The 23386-nt window shown below is 43.3% G+C and overlaps 1 protein-coding gene across 1 annotated transcript in view; it reads right to left on the bottom strand.

Moving 5' to 3' along the window:
- The window catches only part of ADGRA2 (adhesion G protein-coupled receptor A2), a 61245-nt gene that overhangs the window by 3401 nt on the left and 34458 nt on the right, over positions 1-23386 (bottom strand). The window contains exons 3-17 of the mRNA XM_031950686.1: positions 18753-18824; positions 18239-18310; positions 17760-17831; positions 15998-16161; positions 14168-14381; positions 13676-13840; positions 9241-9439; positions 8528-8677; positions 8201-8362; positions 7458-7682; positions 6971-7187; positions 2954-3162; positions 1293-1420; positions 896-1019; positions 166-311 (exon numbers count right to left, since the gene is read on the bottom strand). Coding sequence (XP_031806546.1) covers positions 166-311; positions 896-1019; positions 1293-1420; positions 2954-3162; positions 6971-7187; positions 7458-7682; positions 8201-8362; positions 8528-8677; positions 9241-9439; positions 13676-13840; positions 14168-14381; positions 15998-16161; positions 17760-17831; positions 18239-18310; positions 18753-18824 — 2319 coding nt within the window. The remainder of the gene's footprint in view (positions 1-165; positions 312-895; positions 1020-1292; positions 1421-2953; positions 3163-6970; positions 7188-7457; positions 7683-8200; positions 8363-8527; positions 8678-9240; positions 9440-13675; positions 13841-14167; positions 14382-15997; positions 16162-17759; positions 17832-18238; positions 18311-18752; positions 18825-23386) is intronic.

The raw sequence follows: 23386 nt of genomic DNA, 5'->3' as shown, positions 1-23386 counted from the left end.
TCATCAGGAGATGATACCTGAGCTCCTGCTTCACCTTTCTGCAGGACTGATCCTGCCTGTGCAAGCGTGCTCAGCAAACCTCGTTTTTAGTATACTCATCTAACTCCCCATACCTCGCTCCTCACAAGCTCAGAATATTTAGGGGTCGGGGGAGGCTTCTTTTACCGGAGCATTGGCCGGGGAGTGGGCGGGGCTGGCTCCCCTTCCTGAGGCGGTGGGGCCCTCCAGGTCAGCTCCTTATAGAGAACGCGAGCTTTCACCCCCATCCAGAGCAGCGTGGACAGCGATGAGTAGTGCAGAGTGATGCCCACCTGCAGGGGGGAGGAAAGGAGGCGTCCGACTGGGAAGGAACCAGGGCGGCTGCCGGCAGGATCGTCCCGGAGGTACAGCCGCCGCCTGAGAAAATTCCTCTTCTTTTCCCCCGACCCATTCCTCCTGATTCTTCATCCTCCCATAGCAACTGGTCTTTTCCTCCCCCAGGGTATCTGGGGAGATATCCTCGCTACATCTTCCGCGAGGATTTCCCCATGGAGGTTCCCATAGCGTCCTTCCCCCCTCACCCCACATTCCCTCTGGTCCTTGCGGCATTTTCTCCCTCCCGGGTTTTCTTCTTACTGCCCCCCTTCAGTTCCCTATCACATCTCTCCTTTCCCCGCTTACCCCTAGGTTCCCCATTGCATTTGCCCATGGTACCATTACTTCCCCCTCGTCCTTGCCCTGACCTTCACCAATGTTTTTATTTCTCCTTCCCATAAAAGGGAATCGGTGTCAGGTCTATAGTATGAGACAGCCTCTCCAGCATTGTGCGCAGCCTGTGGGGTTTCCTCTCCGAGGTCACTCCTCCCCAATCCTCCTTCCCCACCCCCCACACTCCCGGCCCCAGCCGCTGCCTTACCGCCTGACAGACTATTAGGTAGTTGGTGAGGGTGATGCCGCCTGCAAAGACGGCCGAAGTCATGGCCATGTGGAAGCACAGGTTCAGCAGCATGTGCCAGCCCTTTCTCGAGACATGGATGGAGCTGCCATAGACACACGTCACGCTGCTGGCACCCGGGCTCAGCTGGTGGCGTCCCCTAGCCCACCCCCGCGAGCCTATGGCACCTCTCTGGACCCTGGGGACGGCAGGTAGGAGGGGCGGGAAAGGAGCGGGAAACCTCCGTCCTCCACCCTCAAAACCTGCCCTCAGGCGTTGGAAAGTGCTCAGCCCCTGCTCTCCATTCCCCAGAGCCAAGCCACCTCCCAACACCTCGGTAACTCCTTTTCCTGTTGTCCCCTTTTCCAAGGACTCCCACCTGTGATTGAGGATGTAGGTGATGATGGTAGAGAAGAGGCAAAGGAGCAGCAGGGCAGTGCAGGGGTATACAACGGGATGCAGAACTGCCCCTGGGCCTCCTGCTTCCCGGGGGAAAGTGCTCAGCTCCTAGGGAGGAAACGGAAAAAGCAGGAGAACCAGAGCCCAGGGCTCTGAGCAGGAGGGCCGGGCCCACTTACAGCGTTAGCAATACTCATTTATTCGGTGTTTTCTCCGTGCCGGGCACTGTGCTAAGTACTAGGGATCTAAATAAAGGCAAAAGACAGTCTGTGCTCTCGAGAGCTCCCAATCGTGTGTGGTGACAAGCTGCACTGTCCCTAAACAGGAACTTCACATTTTTCACTGTTTGGGCCAAAATATAGTCATTATTCTCCAAGATCTATGCAAACTCCAGTCTTGCCTCATCAACTACTGCTTTCTGGATATTTCCTCTGGGATGTTCCCCAGGGACCTCAGAGTTGACATACTTAAAACAGAGCGTGGGTAGTGAGGTTGGCACAGTGAATAGAGCATCAGGCCAGAAGTCAGGAGCATCCGAGTTCAAAACTGCCCTCACACCCTCCCTAGCTGGGTTACCTAGCCCTATGTGCCTCAGTTTCCTCATCTATAAAATAAGTTAGAGAAAGAAATGGCAAACCACTCTAGTGTCTTTGCCATGAAAGCCTTAAATGGGCTCACAGAGAGTCACCTACAATTAATGAGACTATTGAGCAACAGCAGCAACAACAAAAACAGGAGCATTTGTCTTCCCTCTTGAGTCTTCCTCTTCTTCAGACTTCTTTCTGTTAAGAATACATCTGTCTGTTCTCTCAGTCACTCAGGCTTATAATTTTACAGTCACATTTTTGACACTTTGATTTCCCTCCATCTAATCACTTGCCTCTACCCATTTTCTATCTGTCCCCTTCTCTTCATTCTTTCCTTACTATTTCTTCCCTGGATTACTGTAATAGCTTCTCAAATGATCTCATAATACTGGGAGGCATACAGTCCCATTTTACAGTCCAGGAAACTGAGGCAGACCGACAATAAATGAATTGCCCAGAATCACGGTTAGTAAAGATCTAATACTGGATTTGAACTCAGGCCTCCTTGATTCTAGACCTGCTGCTTTGTGGTACCCCCACAGAGTTGCCCAGGAACCTCGTTTTATAGAAAAGGAAACAGGCACACAGAGAGAAAGTGAATTACCCACAGGCACACGAAAGTGCCAGAATATCCTAACTCCTAAATCCACTGGTCTTTCTACTGCTCCATTGTTCCTTCTTCCCAGCCATCACATGTACAAACCACATCTCTTATATTTGATTTTTCCTCAAGGAGAAGAGAAAGAGTGGGACAATTTTGTTCGACTTGGAGAAAGTGAAAGCAAGGATTGGAACGAACTTTCCTGCTTTGTAAGGATTCATCTTCTCTGGGTATTGAGCTGTAATGGTGGGAAAAGTGGGCCATGGGGTTTGTCAGGAAAGATGGAGCTGGGAGAGACTGGAGAGATGAGCTTCATATCTCCCCAATTCTTTCCCACTGCCTCTGTTTCCTTGTGGGATCAAATATTTTTCCCAGTCCTCCTTCCTTTCTCCCTCTCCTATGCAGGTGTTTAATCTGTCCATCAGTCTGTATGTGTCTCACACATAGACGTACCATAAGCACTGCAATGTTGCCAAGGTGCTGGCAGTACAGGGAGCTCACATTGGACTGGCTGGAGTGGAGCTGGCAGCCCTCAGAAGTCCAGCCTCCTGGTCCTCCAGGCCCTTCCATGCTCCATGAAGCTGCTACAGGATCCACCCCTTCAGCCCAGTGCCTTAGGGAGACAGCCACCGGCTCTGTGAGGTTCCCAACACCACAGCCACCTAGGAAGGAAGAGATAAATAGAGGAAATAAAGATTTATTGGGGAGGCACACAGCTCCTACTATGCTCGGGGCTCTGTGCTAGGAAATGGGGGAAAAGGGGGGAAATGTGTTATGCTTAATCTACATAAGGTATTGGTCCACACCCCTAAAATGTAGTCTCTTTGAAAACAAAATATAGAGATATATAGGCATACATTGCAAAATAATGACATAGAACACATCCCCCCTATTTTGGGGCCTGGATAACTAACTCCTTAGATACAGATTATAACCCGTCTTCATGTGCTGCTGTGCCCTGTGTGAAGAGCCTCTTGATCTTTATTTAGCTAAGATAATTCTCAGAACATAGCACACATTGCATCCCTTGAAGCTTGTGAGGCTGCTCGAACTTGTAGGCAAGCAGGGCTTTCAAGACATCACAGTCCCATCTATGACTTGTTGAAGCAGGGAAGGATTTTAGTATTTTTTATTAATGTATAACATTATTGTATAACATTTTTGTATGTGTGTATTCATATGACTTTATATATCATATATATATATAAATCCTTCCTTAGGAAGGATATATTTCTATGTCTCTATATATCCTTACTAAGAAAGGATTTTTATATATATTTATTTTATTGTCTATTATATATATCTATATATCCTGACTAAGGAAGGATTTTTTTTAAACATTCCTCAATTAAAATAAAGATTCTTGTCCTTTTTTATTAATAGTTCTCTTTACCTCAATTACATTCATTGCTATTCTCTTTCTCTTTTTTCTTTCTTTCTTTCTCTCTCTCTCTCTCTCTCTCTCTTTTTTTTTCCCCTGAGGCAATTGGGGTCAAGTGACTTGCCCAGGGTCACACAGCTAGGAAGTATTAAGTGTCTGAGGTCACTAAGACACTTGAACTCAGGTCCTCCTGACTTCAGAACTGGTGTTTTCTCCACTGCACCATCTAGCTGCCCCTCATTGCTATTCTCTAAGAGTGCATCCTTCCGCATTTATTTTTATTCATCCCATACATGTGGTATACATAAAAAGATAAATAACAATACAGAGTAGCAAATGATGAGTCAAATAAGAGATTCAGATAACTAGATAATAATTCCCATAGGAAGTCAGAAAAGAGATAAATCACTGAGGGCTGAGATAATAAGAAAAATCTTCACAGGAATGGTGGAGAAAATTTTAGTAATGAAATAAAGATGTCAATAAAAATATCAATAAAATAATTTTTACAATGTAATAAAGGAGCTGTGAAGAAGAAAGGATTTGGGGAGAAAGATGAATTTTGCTTTGAATGTGTTGAATTGGAGAAACCTACAGGACATTCAGTTTATGATCTCCGAAAGGAAGTTGGTGAGAAGAGATTGGAAATCAAGAGAGAGGTTAGAATAGGTCAAGAGATCTGAAGGGAAAATCTACATAGAGATAATAAATGAACTTTTTTCTGACGAGATGTAATGAGCAGCTGTTGAGGTCAACAAAGGGGAGAACAATAGAGGGAGAGGAGAGAAAGGGCCAGGATAGAGTCTTGCGGGACATCATGTGTTGGAATCCTTACAAAGTGTTAAGTCATTAGAATTAATAGAGACAATAATTATCTAATTTAGCATGGTTCAGTATGATTGATCTGATCCTACAAGATGTTATAGGCCAGAACTTGAAACAAGGTACTAAGTGGAATTGAGGAGACAATGTTTAAATCTAGTTTAGAATTGATTTAATCCTACAACAAATAATGGTTTCCCAGTGATATAATGATTGGTGTGTACTCAGTGTACAGCATATAAGCAAGAAGCTCACAGAGACAAAGAGCACTCTGGGAGATTGAGAGCCAGGAGTGAATGGAGGCGTCAGTTGAGAAGATTCAGAGGGAGCTGGAGGCGACAAAGGACAAGCTGCAAGAACTCTTGGAACCAAGGAAGAAGATAGGTCTCTAAGAAAACTAACTGGGCTATTTTGGAAGAGACAATAAAAGATTATTTAAATCACTGGCTGCGTTTGAGGTGATTATTACTTTGAACGGAAACTAAGGCTGCCTCCAGAAAACCTCCCCAAGAAACCTGCTCCCAGAGAACCATCATATTGTATAAAAGAAGAGAACACCACAATCATGGATAGTGAACATGCCATCAAAGAAGCAAGAAGTAGGAGGTGAACTAAAAGAGCAGGGTACAACATCCCCAGTAAGCATTGGCTTGAAGGTGGAGGCTCATATTTCTGAGGCAGACCATTCTAACAGCTCTCATTGTTAAGAACTTTTGCTGGTCTTGAAGCAAAATCACCACCTTTGCAACTTCTACCCATTATTCCTCGTTCTATCCTCTTGGGTTAAACAAAACACACTTAAAGCCTCTTCTTGATCTTTCAAATGCTAACCCTTCGGGTAGCATTTCCCTTTTCCTCAGTCCCCAGCCCAACCTTCTCCTCTCCAGAGTAAACATCCCTAATTCCTTCTATTCCTCCTTTTATAGCAGAGTTTTGAGATTTCTCACTATCCTGATCACTTTAGGACTTTATCTTGGGCTTTATCAATGCCCTTTCTGAAAGGTAACAACCAGGACTGAACACAATGTTCCAGGTGCAATCCAACTAGGGTAAGATACCTTCCTCTTTCTGGATGTTGCTTCTGTTTATGCATTTTCTTTGGTCATCAAGTTGTATTGTTATGGTACATGAAAACCTCCTGGGTCTTTTCCCATTAACTATGATCTGATCACCTTCTCACTATTTATATAATTGTATTTTTGAACCCAAGGGCTGCATTTTGTTTATACTTATTAATTATACCTTTTTCAATCTGACTCATCTAATATATTATTTTAATATGTATAGGCATATATTATAAAATATGAGTAATGGTATATACATAATATGGTAGGCAGGAAGTGATGAACAAACCTGCAGAGATCAGTTTTGTTTTTGTTTTTTTTATTTTGCCATCAGCTATATTAACTATTCTTTCTCTCTGTATTTGATGAGAATGTCATGGATGTACATTCTACAGCCTTGCTATTTCTATTCCTTGGACTTGTTGTATATTGCCTTTGTGGTTATTATTGTTTGATTGTGTCTGACTCTACATAACCCTATTTGGAGTTTTCTCAGCAAAAATACCAGAGTGGTTTGGCATTTCCATCTCTAGCTCATGTTACAGATGAGGAAACTGAGGCACACAGAGTTAGGTGATTTGCCCAACATCACACAGCTAGAAAGAGACTGAGACTAGATAATTTTTAAATTAGTTGTTCTTTACTGTTATTTAATTATTGCCTTGCTTTATATCCCATGTGTGTGTTCGATTTTCCCAGTTAGATAGTGGGCCCTCAGCATTTTCTATATAGTTGTGTAGGCAGTGGGGATGGGAACAAGGGAGGTGTAGTGAATGTGAAATGGTGCATTAGGGAAGGGATTTTTTCACACGCGGTCCAGACTCCCACAGCCCTTCTGGAGCTTAACATCTGATCTTATCCAGGAGCGGCTTGGTCCTTACTAAGGAAATCTCCCATTCTCTCCCCAAGTGGCAGATTTCACTTGGCTCTGTTTCAAGCACCAGGGTCCTCAGACTCCAGAAGAAAGAAGGCTGGGGGAGCACAGGAGCACAGGCCCACCCCGACTCCCCCTCTGAGAGGCCACTGCTCATCTCACCTGCAGTAGTGAGACGGCTTTAGCCACTGGTCTGCACCTCTTAATTGGCCATTCTAAGCCCAGCTGCCTCATTTCATCTCTGAGATCTTCCCTCAACCTCCCATCCTCCCCAACCCCAGGGATCCCTCCCTTCTCTGTGCTCTGGGTAAAAGAACTGGGTCCCTTACTGGTTCCGGCAAAGATCACAGGAGTGGCCACTCCACGCCTCTTGCTGGGCCCTGTGGTTCCAGGCCGGGAGGTGTTGCCATGGCTACGGAAAAGGCGACCATTACGGAAGACGAGCAATTGCAGGGTGCAGTCCGGGGGTATTGGGGGGGCCAGTGCAGCCGGAGGGGATGAGAACAGGCTGGGGGGAAGCTGGATGGAAGCCAGGGCCACACTGTTCTGGGGGGACATAGGGATTCCTCAGAGACACCAAGGTTTCTTGGCCCTTTGGGCTCTTGACTTCATTAGTACTCAGTCCCTCTGGTCTTCCTCCCCACTCCCTCCACAAAAACAAACAGATAAATCCAAATCTGTTCCAATTTTGGGTCTTCTCAATGATCCAACTCCCCCTTTTCTGGGCTATCCTGGTCCCCAGGATCTCTCATTTCAGCAATACTCCCTCCCACCCCCACCTCTATTTCTATCTCTACCCCCAACCAGTACCCCTACCTTGATATGGAAAGTGGACAGGGAGATATTGGGCCGCCCAGTGGTACAGCGGAAACGGAGTTGTTGATCAGCGAGGGTCTCCTGCTCAGGCTGGGGGTCTAGTCCAGGGGGCCCTGGCCGTGGCCCTGAGACTGCCAGCTCCCGCTTCTGGTACGCTGTACAGCTGAGGCCCACGTAGCTGTGGGGTTTGATGAGGTGGGCCTCCAGCACCACGTTCCTTGAATTCTAGGAATGGAGATCCTATCACTCCATAAGCCGAGGCACCCCATCTCCCTTCATGTGCCATGAATTCAAGTTACAGTGAATTGTGCATGTCCCACTATGTTCCAGCAGCCCCGAATGGAAGGACCTCTCTGAAAGTGTATCTCAGGGTCCTTCCCTCTCTTCTTAGATCGGCAGTAGGATTCTCCCCAGTATTCCCTCCTAATTCCACTTCCTTCAAAAGCTGGGGATCACTCTCCCCCTTAGCTCCCTCCTTTATGAGGGCTTCCGCGAGAACTTCAACCAATATTAATCTCATCTCCCCTGCCTAGGAGCCTGACACTGCATTTGCCCATCTCCATTCCCACCTCCTCCTCTCCTCTGCCTTTCCCACCCACAGATACGAGTGGACACAGTTTGATTGGCTCTCCCCATCCACAGAATGAGGGCACTGAATAAATGATCCCTATGTTCTTAATAAGTGCTCCAGGAATTAAAGTGACTTCTAAGACTTGAGGGGTCTCATCGGCCCCGTTTGTTACCACAGAGATGTGCTGGGCGTGGGGGCTGAGGGCGACCCCTCCAATGCGTTCCAGGGCCCCGATGATCCCACTGCAGGCCTTGTCCTCCCGCTGGGCCAGCCAGAGCAGGTGTTCATCCACAAGCATTAGGTTACTGGCCATGTCCACCATCACCTCCACCAGCTGTAGGAGAGAGAAGCCCCCGCTGCATAATGACAATGCTGGCTGGAGGGAACGGAAGGGAAGGCACTCCCTGCAGGGTGAGGGAACTGGGAAGACCTGGCAGTCGGGGGGTCGGGGCAGCTGGAACATCGGGGGCTGTAGAGTGAATCTTTACAGAAGCCTCACCTCCTTAATCTGGTCAACGTAGCCCAGAAATTTCTGGATCATCTGTGCCACGTAGACCACGTCCATCATGTCTGTGAAGCCTGCTGCCTCGGCTGTGTAGACCCTCAGCTGGTGGGCCAAGGTCAGGGCGTTGGAAGCATTTATGGGCATCTGAAAGAGGTGCGGGGGTGGGGGAAGGAAGGTCCAGACCCCCGCCCCGCCCCGAACCAGAATAATGAAGTCCAAGAAGTGCTCTGCCAGACCCAATCCCCTCCCCTGGAGGCTGTGGCCGACCGGTCATGACTCACAGAGAAAGGGGAGCAGGGCCCCTTCCACCAGCTGTTGCTGATGGAGACCTGAGGCTCTCAGCCCGTGGGGTCAGCCCGCGGATCACTAGCACTATCAGAGAGAGAGAAGCAGGGGGGCTAAAAGTGACTCCCACGCGCTCGGGGGCTGGCAAGAATCAATAGCTGGGAGTGGGGAGCTGCCAAGGCCCTTTCTTGTCCCCTGCCTTTCCTTGCTGCTAGTTCCCTGACCCCCTCATCCGATCTTTCCTTCGGACTCGGTTCCCGACCCTCCAGGGTTTCTCCACCAGCATTCCCCTTATTCTGAAGGGCTATTTTACCTCCGGACTTTTCACACTGGAAACGCACTCACCCCTGCCCCGGGTATTAGGGAAAAATATAATGGTCCCTGGTCATCCCGATCCCTTCCTTCCCACGTCATGACCTTACCAGCACGAAGGTATAGAGCACACGGGTGATATCGTTGGTGTAGAGGCAGTGGGAATAGTCCCCCGGCTCCCATCGCCCACTTTGGTCACAGCGTCGGGAGGCTCTGGTGCCCGGAGTGCCCCCGCTGAGGGGCACGGAAGTGAAGGGGTACTGAAGGCAGGACTGATAGGCTGTGATGCCTCCCAGCGTTCGGGGCCACCTGGGAGCGAGGGAGGGTTGGGGCTCAGGGATCAAGGGGCCACAGGTCTGACCCCCCCCTTCTTCTATTCAGCCTCAAACTCCCTCCCTGCCCCTTAGGGCTATTCTGCTTCTCCAGGAACAAAGAAGGGGAAAGAGCACCAAATGAAGGAGGGAAAGACATTTCTCCCCTCCCTCCTCCTCCCGCCTTGCTCGTGGCTCTTTGGAATTCTCCTAGTTCCTTGGTGAATAGGAAAAATCATTGAATTGGCATCCGAGGACCCCAGTTTAAATCAGGCTTCTGCTATTTAATACCTGTGTGACCTCAGGAAAGATTTCACTTTATTTCTTCATCTATAAAATGAGGGAGTTGGACTAGATTTTTAAACAGCACAATCTGCTGGATTGAAAATAAAATTAGGAGATAAAGAAGGAAGGAAACTGAATCTTGCTAAAATGTATCATAGACAATAAATAAAGTAATAGCAATAGTAAACATAGATGAACCAAGGGGTAAAGCATCTTTTTTTTCCCCTGAGGCAATGGGGGGTTAAGTGACTTGCCCAGGGTCACACAGCTAGGAAGTGTTAAGAGTCTGAATTAGTTTTGAACTCAAGTCCTCTTGGTTTGAGGGCTGGTGCTCTATCCACTGCAGCATCCAAATTTTTAAAGGAGAAGTTAAATGAGTAAGAATGATTTGCCTTATTAGGACTTCCCTACATTAGTGAAACCCCAGGTTGAGACCAAAAAATGACATAAATTGGCATCCTTATTAGATTTGCAGTTGTCACAGAGGGAGCAATGATGGCTAACACAATGGATGACAGTCTGATTTGGAAAAGATGTTGACAATCTAGAACCTGTTAAGAGGAAGAATACAGAAGACTTTCTTCTCTTACAACTAGATAAATCTAAACACAAAATAAACAAGAAAGAAAGAAGTGAATAGAATTTTAGAAAAGTTAGATATGATTGGCCTTTAGAAAAAAACTGAATAGGGATAGAAAATAATATATCTTTTTTATCAGTAGTATATGACAATTACACAAAAATTGACCATGCAGTAGGGCATAAAAACCTTACAATCAAATGTAGAAACACAGAAATGTGAAATTAAAATTTCAGATCATAATGCAATAAAATCATATTCAATAAAGGGCAGTGGAAAAATAGATTAAAAATTAATTGGAAACTAAATAATGTAATCCTAAAGAATGAGTGGGTCAAAGAACAAATCACAGAAGTAATTTATTTTTTTTTTTTTTTTTTTTTTTTTTAGATGTTAAATATATTAAAATATAACTTAGATACATAATAAGTATACATGACCAAAACATTATTTTGCTGTACAAAAAGAATCAGACTCTGAATTATTGTACAATTAGCTTGTGAAGGAAATCAAAAATGCAGGTGTGCATAAATATAGGGATTGGGAATTCAATGTAATGGTTTTTAGTCATCCCCCAGAGTTCTTTTTCTGGGTATAGCTGGTTCAGTTCATTACTGCTCCATTAGAAATGATTTGGTTGATCTTGTTGCTGAGGATGGCCTGATCCATCAGAACTAGTCATCATCTAGTATTGTTGTTGAAGTATATAATGATCTCCTCACAGAAGTAATTTAAAGAGAATGAAAACAATGAGACAACATGCCAAAATTTATGGGATGAATTCAAAACAGTTTTTAAGGGGAAAATTTATGTTTTTCAACTCTTACATCCATAAAATAGAGAAAAAACAGATCAAAGAATTGAGATAAAAAACAGCAACCAAAAAAAATTAGAAAAAGAACAAATAAAAAGTAGAATCAGAACTAGGTTCAAGTCTCATCTCTGCTCATTTATCAGCTGTGTGAGTGACCCTGAATCAGGGGTACTCTAGGGTATATTAATTACAAAGCAGTTGCTAATCAGCATTAGTAAGAAGAGCAGCCTTCTTAGGACTTCCCTACATTAGTGAAACCACCAGTCTAGACCAAAAAGAAAATGACTTGGACACAAATTAGCATTCTTATCAGATTTGCAGATGATACAGAGGTAGCAATGATGGCTAACAAAATGGATGACAATTTGATTTGGAAAAGATGCTGATAGTCTAGAATCTGTTAAGAGGAAAAGCACTACAAGAGTCCTGAAAGTCTGTGCTCTTATCAGTGGGAGTATTCAAGCTAGTCCAACCACACCTGCCCATCCTGTGTGTCTCATAGATGGGCAGTAGAGCGTCCATTTAATGTACCAGGGGCCTTCCTTGAGCTCTTTAGCATCTCAAGGGCAGGTAAGTGGTGCAGTGGATAGAACGTTGATCTAGACTCAAGAAGAACTGAGTTTAAATGCAGCCTTACACTTTTATTAGCTGTGTTATCCCAGGCAAATCACTTAACCTCTGCTTGCCTCAGTTTCCTCAACTGTAAAATGAGCATATAAGCAGCATCTGCCTACCTCCCAGGTAGCTGTGGGATCAAATGAGATAATATTTGTAAAGCATGTAGCACAATGCCTGGCAAACACTAGGCACTTAATGGATGCCCTTCCTTCAAGAATTTCAGTGATGCCTTTAGATTGTCCAGTCCATTCTTCCTCAATGAACTACATGAACTAGCCCATTTTTTTCTTGTACATTTCTTTGATGACATCTTGATTTTTTCTGTCCTAATTCCTTGTTCATGATATGTTACAGTCTGCTTAAGCCCTCCATATCTCCATTTCTCAAATTCATTTCTTGGAGATGTAATGCAGAATCCAATTTGAAGGGAGATGTCCAATAGGCACTGAGACTCTCCAGATACTTTTATTTTTACATGAAATTGTTTGATGGTAAGAGTTCCCTTCTGACTCCCCATGGGATTCCTGATCACTCAAAAGTTTGGCCTGACCATTTATACAGAAAAAAGGAAAGTGGATTATGTCCAGATTGTTATATAAGTTAGATGAAAATGGAATATAATAGGAACAAATATATATTTACACTTGGGTTCAAATAATTGACTTCCTAAATACAAAATGACAGAGGCTACTTAAACAACAGTTTGAAAAAAGAGTTGGAAGTTTTTAGTAGATTGCAAGTTCAATATGAGTTAACAACGTGAGATGGCAGCAGAAATAAAAGCTAATTCAATCCTCATAAACCATTGTGAGTAAGCTTCTGGAGAAGGAACTGAATTTACCAGCTCTTAGTACAGAACCTGAACATAGTAAGTGATTAACAAATGTTTGCTAATTCATTGATTTTGGGTTGAATTTAAGACAGAAATAAGGAAATACTAATTCCATAATGCTCTACTCCGGCTATGTATTTGCTTGTAGGTGTATTTTAGGAAGGGCATTGATAATCTGAACCATAACCAGAGATGGTAAAGGTCATTCCATGAGGATTGATTAAAGGAAATGGGGATGTTTGGCTCAGAGAATAGAAGGTTTAGGGAAGTCATGATAGTTGTTTTTAAGGATCTGAAAGAATGTTATGTGGAAGAGGGATTAAGTTTGTTCTCTTTGGTTTCAAAGAGCAGAGCTAGGAACAGTGAGTAGAAGTTATGAAATGAAAACTCTTTAAATTTGATACAAAGAAAAACTTCCTCAAAATTAGAGTTAGTTAAAAGTAGAATAGTCTGCCATGGGAGTGGGAATTGGGTTGTAGATCTTCCTGTATAGACTGGGTACTGGTTGGGTATGTTGTCCTGGGAACTTTTTCAGGCATGGGTTGGATCCTCTTCTCCAACCCTGCCATTGTGTGATTCTTGAGTTTTTGGGATATGAGATTGCATTTCAGATTTCTTTCATTTGTTCATAGCCCTAGAACAATCTCTAACCTTTTCTATAGAATTATAGGATCTTGAGTTCAAAGGAAACTTAAGTTCATCTAGTCTCTTCTTAATTTTTTATAGAAGGAAAGTGACACTCAATAACTGGAGGTCACTTACCCAAGAGCATTTAGTTAGTATCTATTAAAGTCATTGTTCAAACTGGGATTCTTTGAGTTAAAACCTAAAACTTTTTCCATTGCAATTTAGATATGTTTTGCATGCAAAATGGTAAGTAAATACTAATTATGGGGCTGATGAAAAAAGACGCCATTTATCCATAAAAATTGTAAGTGTTGAGGGGAAGATTGGAAACCTGGTAGGCGTAGTTTGGAGGTATGACGCCACACTCAAATTCCCTCTTGGAGTCTATGGTAGAAAATGAGCAATAAAGGTCTTTGCTGAATATATTGGAGGTATGTGCACATTTTGGGGGTAACCCTCTCCATCCCAGTCCTCAAACCTGAAGTCTCCCCGGTTGTTGGCGACTCTCTCGGCGGGGCAGTAGGAGGCTGAAGTCTCCAACACAACGATCTCCACCTTCTTGCTGGCGTTGCCTTGGGCAGTAGAGACAGAGCACTCCCATTCACCAGATGCCCACACATGAATGTGAGACAGAATTAATTCGCTGGGGGACACAGGAATTTGTGGTTAGGCTCTCCAGTGAGAAAAAACCTCCAATGGCTTTTCTTCATTTGGGTAGGGGGTCTTCTTTACAACTCTGGGACTCTCACTAGTATTATGTCTTTTTTATCCTTTATGACAGTCACTCATTCCCCAAGTTGTGGGCTCTCCCAGAACCTTCCCTACAGAGGAGCTTAAGTTCTTCTTGGTCTTCTAGACATGGTCCTTTCCTTACCTCCCCCTGTTCTTCACACTCTGAGCTCTTTGGGAAATATTGGCGAGCACTTCCCTTTCTTAACCCCCACCTTGAAAAGGGAGGCAATGCTCCTACCTGGTGATGAAGGTACAGTCGTGGACCAGGCTCTCCTCTAGGATAACGCCTGCTTCCTCATCCCCCTCCACAGGTACCCGGTTATGGTACCAGCGGATGCGGGTACTAGTGCCCAGGTAACTGGCGGTACACTGGAAGGGAAGCCGATCACCTTGGAACACCACCTGGCGCAGCGAGGGGATCAGGTGGTGAGTGTGCAGCTCCAGGGCACCCTCTGTGTGGGGGGAGCAGAATCACCGTGAGGACCATGGGCAGAGGATGGGGCAGGAGGGCAAAGGAGGCCTCAGACACAAGGGGACTCAGTGGAGGCTTGGACTTGACTCCTTGCCCTGTGTCCCATAATCTACTGAGCAGGAAAGAGGAGAGAAAATGGGGTAAAAAACAATGGGAGCAATTCTAAAGGCTTAGTATCTGCCAGGCACCATGTTAAGTGCCACAGATACAAAAAAAAGAAACAAAAACAATACTCCTGTGCTCAAAAAGCCTACATTCTAATTGGTTGGGTTTTTTTAATTGTCAAGGAAAGCTTTTTTTTTTTTTTAATTTTATTTTAGCTTTTTATTTACAAAACATATGCATCGGTAATTTTTCAACACTGACTCTTGCAAAACCTTCTGTTCCAAATTTTCCCTTCCTTTCCCCCACCTCCTCCCTTAGATGGCAGGTAGTCCAATACATTACATTCTAATTTGGGAGAAAAAATAATGACAGTGATAATACCTAGCCTGTATATAGCACTTACTCTGTGCCAGGCATTCGGCTGAGCACTTTGCAAATATTATTTCATTTGATCCTGATATTGACTTTGGGAGGTAGGTGCTATGATTATCTCTATTTTACAGTGGGGGAAACTGAGGCAGACAGAGATCAAATGACTTGTAATACCTTTATGACACAGCTACTAAGTGTTTGAGGCTGGGTCTGAACTCAGATCTTCCTGACTTTGATATATAAATAACTATTTGTATAAATAAAAAAAAAAGTAAAAGGCAGGGATTGTGGGAGAATGGGGACAGCTGGAGACATCCAGAGCAAAGGAAAATATGGTAGAAAGAGCATTGGCTCTAAAGTCAAAGGATCAAAGTTCAAACCTCACCTCTGACATCTAAATGCTGTGTGGGTGATGGCTCAGTCACCTTAACTGGGAAGTGAGTGGTTTGGGCTAGCTGGCTATTGAGGTCCCTTCCAGTTCTAGCTCTAGATTCTTAGGCATATCTCCTGTATTCAGCAAGGGGAGTGTTAGATGTTTCAAGTTGCATAAAGGACTCTTCAGTCTAGAAAGGGTTGAAAAAGGTTATGGCTTATGTCTATAAAAATATAAAAGGTAGAGACTGGGTGGAAATCTGGTCACCATATTCCAGAATTTTGAAATAAGGGGGCACCCTTTGAATCTCAAAAAAAGGTAGTTTTGTAATTGATGTAAAGAAGTGGTCCTATAGAGTTTTGCTTATCTTTGTGTCCTCAGCATTTACTAAAATGCTCAACATAATAATCATTTAATAAAATTAAAAAAAAAAAGTGGTCCTATACATAGTGGATTGTCAATAAGCTAACAGGCCTTCCCCCAAAAGCTTCAAAAAGGACATAAATTAATTAATGAATAACAGCTCCATAATGGGTCATTAATGGAAAGTAGAACATTTAGGAGCTATCCTGGCCCTTGAAGTTGTCATTCTAGGCTGGATGGCCTATAGACAACTTAGGAGTGAGAGGAAATTCTTAAATTTTTAGAGGAGTCTTAGAAAATTGAAACTGAGGCATCTTAGGAGTTTAGATGGGGCTGGAGAACAGATTTCTCTGGCAAGTCAAGAAAGGTAAGGAGTTTCTTACCACAGTGGAGCTGGGTATCTTGGAGACTTCGAAGGGCCTGGGCATGGAGGGAGCTGGGATAGGCACAGAGTGTCCGCTCAAACAGTTGTACAGAATGGTTACGGGCCCATGGCAGTACCCAGCGGAGGTGGCAGTCACAGGTCAGGAATTCTGTGCCAAAGTCCCTAGGGTTGTGAGAAATGAAGAAGGAAACCATGGGATAAGGGTGGAGAAAGATGAACTTGAGACGATAGTCAACAATGACAAATGAGTGACTAGCTCATGGGGATAGTGAGTGGGTGGTCCTTTGGCTAGAGGAAGGGAAGAGTGATGCAAGTAATTATCCCCCTCCTGTGAAGACAGCATATTTTAAAATCAGCCGGAGTCAAGAATTCAGGTTAGGGGAAAATCATCAGTCTTTATTCTCAGTGAAGAAAGATCGGAGGTGGAAGAGAATGGGCAATAGCAATGTGTGCAGCTGAGTCAAGAAGCTAGCTAGACCAGCAGCCACATGACCAGCAGCTAGGAGTATGGAACCCCGGCCAACCTCTCCCAGCTTCTCTTCCTCTCGCCCTCTCTGCCTCCAGCCACCAAAATCGTCATTTCCTATACAACACATCAGGACTTGCACAGAGAGTGGGCAGGGACCATTCTTTATCCAATCATGTATATTAATAGAGTATAGCCCAATTACTATTTAGCCTCACGTACTTGGGACCTCAGTGCATCATCTCAAGCCTCAGCCCATTACACCCTCCAAAGGAAAAGCTATGGGGCTGGAAAAGACTGGGGATCAAGGAAGATAAGTCTACCAAAAAAGTCTGTGTGTTCATCAGGTCAGCCCAAGAAAACTGCAAACTAGATAGAATTCATAAGAGGCATCATGGTACAATAAGTAGATAGTGACCTCAGAGTCAGAAAGACTCAGGGTTCAAGCCCTGTCTCAGAGGTATACCAGTTATACAATATCAAGCAAGTTGCTTAACTTCTATAAAAGTATAAATTGCAGAGAAGATGCCTATATACATTGAGAGAGGGAATGAATTCACTGGAAACTCTACCAGGGGTCCTCAAACTACGGCCCGTGGGCCAGATGCAGCAGCTGAGGATGATTATCCCCCTCACCCAGGGCTATGAAGTTTCTTTATTTAAAGGTCCACATAACAAAGTTTTTGTTTTTACTATAGTCCAGCCCTAGCACAGTCTGAGGGACAGTGAACTGGCCCCCTATTTAAAAAGTTTGAGGACCCCTATACCAGTGAAATCAATTCAGTCTGTATCTCTTGGTAGAGCTTATCTCTGGAGCCTTCTCATTATTCCTTTTAGCTCATATCTCCTGCCCCGGAAACCTGCTGTCATCATTCACTGTCGAAAGCCACGTGCATGTCATCTTGAACATTTCCAAGAATCTTATTTCTCAGCTACTTCTCAATTAATTCCTTATGATGTAATAGGATAATAGCTTCAGGTACCACTGCTGTGTCTCAGGGGGATCCATAATTTAATAAGGAATCTTTTGGGACTTGAAGAAATGAATCTCTAAGGATATCATGCTTTGGGTGGTATGGCAGGTAGAGGTGGGGATGCTTTGGGGACGGACCTGATTGATACTCCCTAAGTCATCCTACAAAGTTGCCTATCTCCCTTCTGTCTACTTTCTTGGATGATCCTGATGTCCACATTTGTTCTAGTCTAATAATGTCAATGAATCTTCACTTTCTGGACAAAGAAGAGAAGAAAGGAGTTCTCTTGGAAGTCAATTGGGTTGGGAGAAGATACTCACACAACTTTCAAGGCTGGAAGCTCATCGAACACCCCAGCTGATAGGCTAGAGAAGATGTTCCCAGACATGTTTCTATGAGGGGAGAACAATAAGGGTAGGTTGTGAGATCTTGCTAGGTCAAGGGATTCTCATCCTTTTTTGTGCCATGGACCCTTTTGGTAGTCTGGTGAAGCTTTTTGACTTCTTGGAATGTTTTTATATGTATAAAATAAACTACATAGGATAATAAAAGAAACACTGAAATATAGTTATCATAATATTTAAAAACAATTTTCAGGGACCTCGGGTTAAAAAACTTTTTGCTTAGGGAGAGGAGTTGAGAAGTATGTGAGACTCCAAAGAATCATGGTGGTTCAGAAGCAAGAAATTTAACTTATTGGAAGTCTGCTTTTTTTTTTTTCCGGTCCCACTATTTCTTACATTGTCTTCTCCATTTTGCCCTTTTCCCCCTCTCCCTCTTCTAGCCTTTTCATACTCACAAGCGGTTCAGGTTGTTAAGGCCCTGGAAAGCTCCAGAAGAAAGACAGCCAATTCGGTTGTTGGAGAGATCTCTAGAGAAATAGATACAGCCTTAGGGGGATTTATCAACTTATAGATGGGTTAGGATGAGGGTAAGGATCACGGGAAAATAATATTAATCCATATGCATATGATGTTTTAAGGTTTCACAAAATATATGTTATCTTTTCTGAATTACCTTCTGAGGTAGGTAATATTATTTTGTGGTATGGATGAGGAAACTGAGGGTAAAGTTACAGACTTATCCATAGTCAGTAAATGTCAGAGGCAGAATTTAAAGTCAGACCTTCTTAACTCCAAGTGTAGTGTTTGTCCACTTATAGAAACAAAGGGTGGGCTGAGTAGAAAAGGATTGAGGATAGGGAAGGGTGCCAAAAATGGGCTTGAGATACCTTTATGTACTATAGTAAGAGTGTTGAGTATCTGGAATGAGAAGGGGAAGGAAGAGGAGACAGATAAGTTATTGATACTCACAAGCGCTTCAACTCTCCCAGTCCCAGGAAGGCACCAGGGTGCACTGTACTGATGAGATTGTTCTTCAGGTCCCTGAAAGAAGAAGGTGGAGGGAGGAGACATCATAACTCCACCTTTCATAAGACCTTGCAGAACTCTCCAAGGCAAGGATATTATCTTCCTTTCTCCTAAAAATGTCAGACTCTCTCATGAATTCTCTAGATTTCTTTTTTCTTTCCCACTCTTTCCCAGCCCCAAACCTCCTCTCCATTCCCACATGACAGTCTCCCTTTCTCAGCATTGTCTTCCTCAGTCGCTTTGATGGCTGGCCAATCAAAGACAGAGCATAATTTTGGGGAGGAGAAGCCAAAAAAGGTGGCTAGGGTCAGGGAATATAATGGTCTTTTATCCAACAGGTTGTTAGCTAACAGGATCCTTTGGCAATTAGATGTGCCTTCGTTTACAAACCCCCATTGACAAATAAGGAAAAAGAGGCACTAATAGGTGCCTGACTCTTGTCACACAGCTAATTAGTGTGGGCATAGAATGGACCTTAGAAATCATCTAAAACCACCTCCTTTTATAAATGAGAAAAAGAAGTAAGCTTAGTCAGTCAGTAAACATTTATTAAACATTTGTTATATGCCAAGCATTTGTGCTAAGTGATACAGAGAAAGGCATAATTCTTGCTCTCAGGGAGTTCCTAGTCTAACAGGGAGACAATATGTAAACTATTAAGTATAAATAAGCTATACACAGGATAAATTAGAAATAATTAGCATAGAGAGGCACTAGAATTAAGGAGTTAGGAAAGGCTTCCTATAGAAGGTGAAATATTAGCTGGAAATTGAAGGAAGCTAGGGAAGCCAGTAGGCAAAGATGAAGACAGACAACATTCCAACTATGGGAGACAGGAAGGAGGAACCAAGATGGCAAAGTATTAGGAAGCAGTGTAGTAGGGGTAGTGAGGTGGTGCAGTGGATAAAGCACCAGCCTTGAAGTCAGGAGGACCTCAGGCACTTAACACTTCCTAGCTGTGTGACCCTGGACAAGTCACTTAATCCCAATTTGCCTCAGCAGATAAAAAAAAAAGGAAGTACTGTGGTGAATCCCTCCACAAAATTCCTCCAAATAAATCTAGAAAATACCAGTATAGAATCCTGATGGGAAAATCCAGAAAAAGACACAGTGAGTCATTTGTCCAGCCCAACATAGCATTGGGGGACATGCAGGAAGTTTTGCACACTAGAGAGGGAGGTCAGACCAAGAGCACATGACATACAGAGTTCTCCAGCTCTCAGGGAGAGGCTGGGCACAAGAGCAAGAAGAGATCCCACAGTCATAGCAGGGTATTAACAGAAATAGCCCCATACAGAGGTATTGGGACAAATGAGAACTGGTAGCTTCATTATCCTATACCCATAGATTCAAGATAGAGTAAGAAGGGAACCTTCATAGAGGAGTGGTGTTCTTGTATGGGGAGGTTCTGGGTAGCTTCCTGAGAAAGAAGGAAGTTCAAAAGGCAGCAGCAAATAGCAGCAGTGTGGATCAAATTCCAGCCTTAACTCAGGGTCTCACTTCTAATATTTAGCCCAGAATGCAGAAGAATAACTAGCCAGGAATCCCAAAACAAATAGGAGCCTACAATTCTGTCAATCTGATCAACAGAGTTTTTTAGTGTGTTGATAGGGATGGAGTCCAGCAGCCATTTTACTCTTTTATATTCTTAACCCAAACCCAGGTCAAAAAACTTGAAAAGCTCATATTGGAGGTGGAATAATGATTGGGCATCAAGAAGATTTTGCTTTGGATCAGATCACTCTGGGAACATTGAAAGGTTGCAAGTACCCAGCCTGTCCCTGAGATGCTGAGATAACACAACACAAACCCAAGTCCTCTCACTTTGAAAATCTTCAATAGATTGTGAACTCCTTTCAGAGCAGATACTGTCTTTCATCGTTTCCTCATAGTTTTAACACAATGCCTAGCACATAGTAGGGACTTAATAAATCTTTATTGCCTAACTGACTTTAATTCAAGTGATCTTTCCTTGTCTCCTAGTCACAGAATCTCAAAGTTAGAAGGCCTTAAGAGGTTATCTATCCTATCCTAATTTAAGTAGGAATAAAAACTATCACAGTTGAAAGGAATTTTAGAGATCAGTCTAAGCTCTTTATTTCTACAGATAAAAATATTAAGAGATCTGCCTAGGATCACAGACTTTGCTCTTTCCAGTTTGCTCCTGACACATCCAAGAGTTTTCAGCATTCTTCTTCTTCCATAATTCCTGGGTGACATAAATATAAAATATTAGGTGAAAGGAAAGGGAACAAATTATTTTGCAATCTCCAGGTTGTATACAATCCAGGAAATTTGTTCAGAAAGGTCACAGATTAAGGCAGAGAATTGGATCTAATATCTGCTGAGGGATATCCTGTTTTCTGAGTTTATATGAGACTCCAGGGACAGAAATCTTAAAGTTTTCAGCTTTTAGGAGCACTATAAATGAGTCATGGAAGAAAAGAGAAAGGTACTTGGGGCATTCAGACCCTGGCTCTTGTGGATAGTGACCAGAACTTCAAATAAATCCACAGTGAATAAGCCACTCCCTTTGTGAAAGCCTCTTCCTCCTTCCTGGAGGCAGATGGAGACCCATGCAATCCCCAACAACTAAGGAAGGGCACAGTGCTGAAGGGACAGCTCCCACACCTGCAAGAACCTGCTTGGCACTACTAAGCAGGACCAAAAAAACTCCTCTCAAAGTAGACAGCAGTACACAGCCCCTTTCCTGGCAAGAAGGATGGACAGACTGTTCGTTCTCCATGTCTCCAATTCCCCCTCCTTTTCCTTCTCCTCTCTCCTCATGTTCTAGAGGGAAGTAAAGGAGAGGGGGTGGAGGGTGGGGGAAGAGGTACCAGCTGCCCTGAGCTCACTCAGCTACTATTCTCTCTGCCCTAGCACCTGTTACTGGCGGCTGTCACTGTGGGTACAGTTTATATCCTCTTTGGAAACAGTGTCCCCACTCCCTCCTCACGATTCATTTGGGTTCATTTCTATTTTCTTTATCACTCTCCCCTTTTGCTCCCTGTGCCTTCTACCCTCTACCCCAGTCAAAACAACCAGGAAGTTTTGATTCATTCGTTCATTTGATAAATATTTGTTAAGCATTTACTATAAGCAGAAGGCACAGTACTAGGCACTGAGAGGAATAAAGACCGTTCACAATTATTTAGTACTTTATCATTGATAAAATACTGTCTGAAAATGACCTTTCAAAAGAGGTGACACAAAAATTTCTCCTAATGTACAGGTGAGATTAAATGATTTGCCCACCATCATGATCATTTCATAGAGCATAAAGTCTGGGAGGATGGTCATATCAACCACAACAAGCACTTATTAAGTGCCTACTATGTGCCAGGCATCATGGTAATCCCTGGAGATGAGATGCATTACATAAATGCTTATAGTAGAAGGCAGAAAGACCAAGTATTATAGTAGGAAAAACACTGCTCCAGGAATCAGGAGACCTAGGTTCAAAAACCTCAAGTTTTACTAGCTGGATGACAGGTCATTTAAGTTCTCTAAAACTCAGTTTCTTTACCTGTGAAGACAAGATGATAGAACTCCCTGCCTCAGAGGTTTTGTGAGCAAAGCATTACATGAACGTAAACTATTATTCACAAAATGGCAGCATTTCTAAATTGGAAGGGAACAGAGAAGACAGCTAGTCCTAAATGCATTTGAACAAGAAATTCCCTCCTTAATATGTTAATCAACAAGCATTTGCTAAATGTCTACTATGTACCAGACACTGGGCCAAGTATTAGAGAATATAGATAAAAAAGAATGAGACAATCCTTACTCACAAGGAATTTACATTCTAATGGCAAGACAAATACATAAGCAAATACAAGTAAAATAAAAATAAAATAAATATTAAAAATAAAGTAATTATAGTTAAATTTAAGGTAGTTTGCATGGAGGACACTAGCATTTTGAGGGATCAGCAAAAGCTTCATGCAGCATGTGGTGTTTGAGCTGCATGTTGAAGGAAGAGAAAGATTCTATGAAGTAGCAGTGAAGAGACTGTGTTTTCCAGGGATGGGAGGAAAGGCCAGTTTGACTGCATAGGAAGTCATATTCAAATGAGCCTAGAGAGATATATTGAGACTAGATTGTGAAGATCTTTCAAAACTCAATTAACCTAGAGACAATTAAGAAACCCATTTGAGTTCATTAAGTGGGGGAACAATACAGTAAGATCTGTGCTTAAGGAAAAATCAATCAATAAATATTTAATAAGCTCCTCCTATGCGCAAGGCACTCTGCTACATACTGGGATACAGATATAAATAAAAATAGTTCCTATCTTCAAGGTTCAACTAAGGGGCAAAAGTGAAAAAGCTCAAAGAAGTGCAAAAGTAGTACAGCTGGTGGGAAATAGGAAGAAGACTATGCTGTGGCCTCTCCTTAGATGGAGCTTGGGAGCTCATTGCTCTGCCTTCCAGTCAGAGGATCTGTTCAGAGGGTATTGAGGAGATGGGAATATCAAGGCTGATTCAGTCTTGTAAGATAATTAGATTTCCACAAGACAATGAGATAGTGTAAAGGTTTGGCTGGTATGGTGAGAGAAAAGGCAGAAAGACCAATTA

The sequence above is a fragment of the Sarcophilus harrisii genome, chromosome 2 (genome assembly GCF_902635505.1).
Source record: "Sarcophilus harrisii chromosome 2, mSarHar1.11, whole genome shotgun sequence".
Lineage (NCBI taxonomy): Eukaryota > Metazoa > Chordata > Mammalia > Dasyuromorphia > Dasyuridae > Sarcophilus > Sarcophilus harrisii.
Note: the sequence above shows the minus strand (reverse complement) of the source record. Positions and strands in the feature narration are given on the sequence as shown.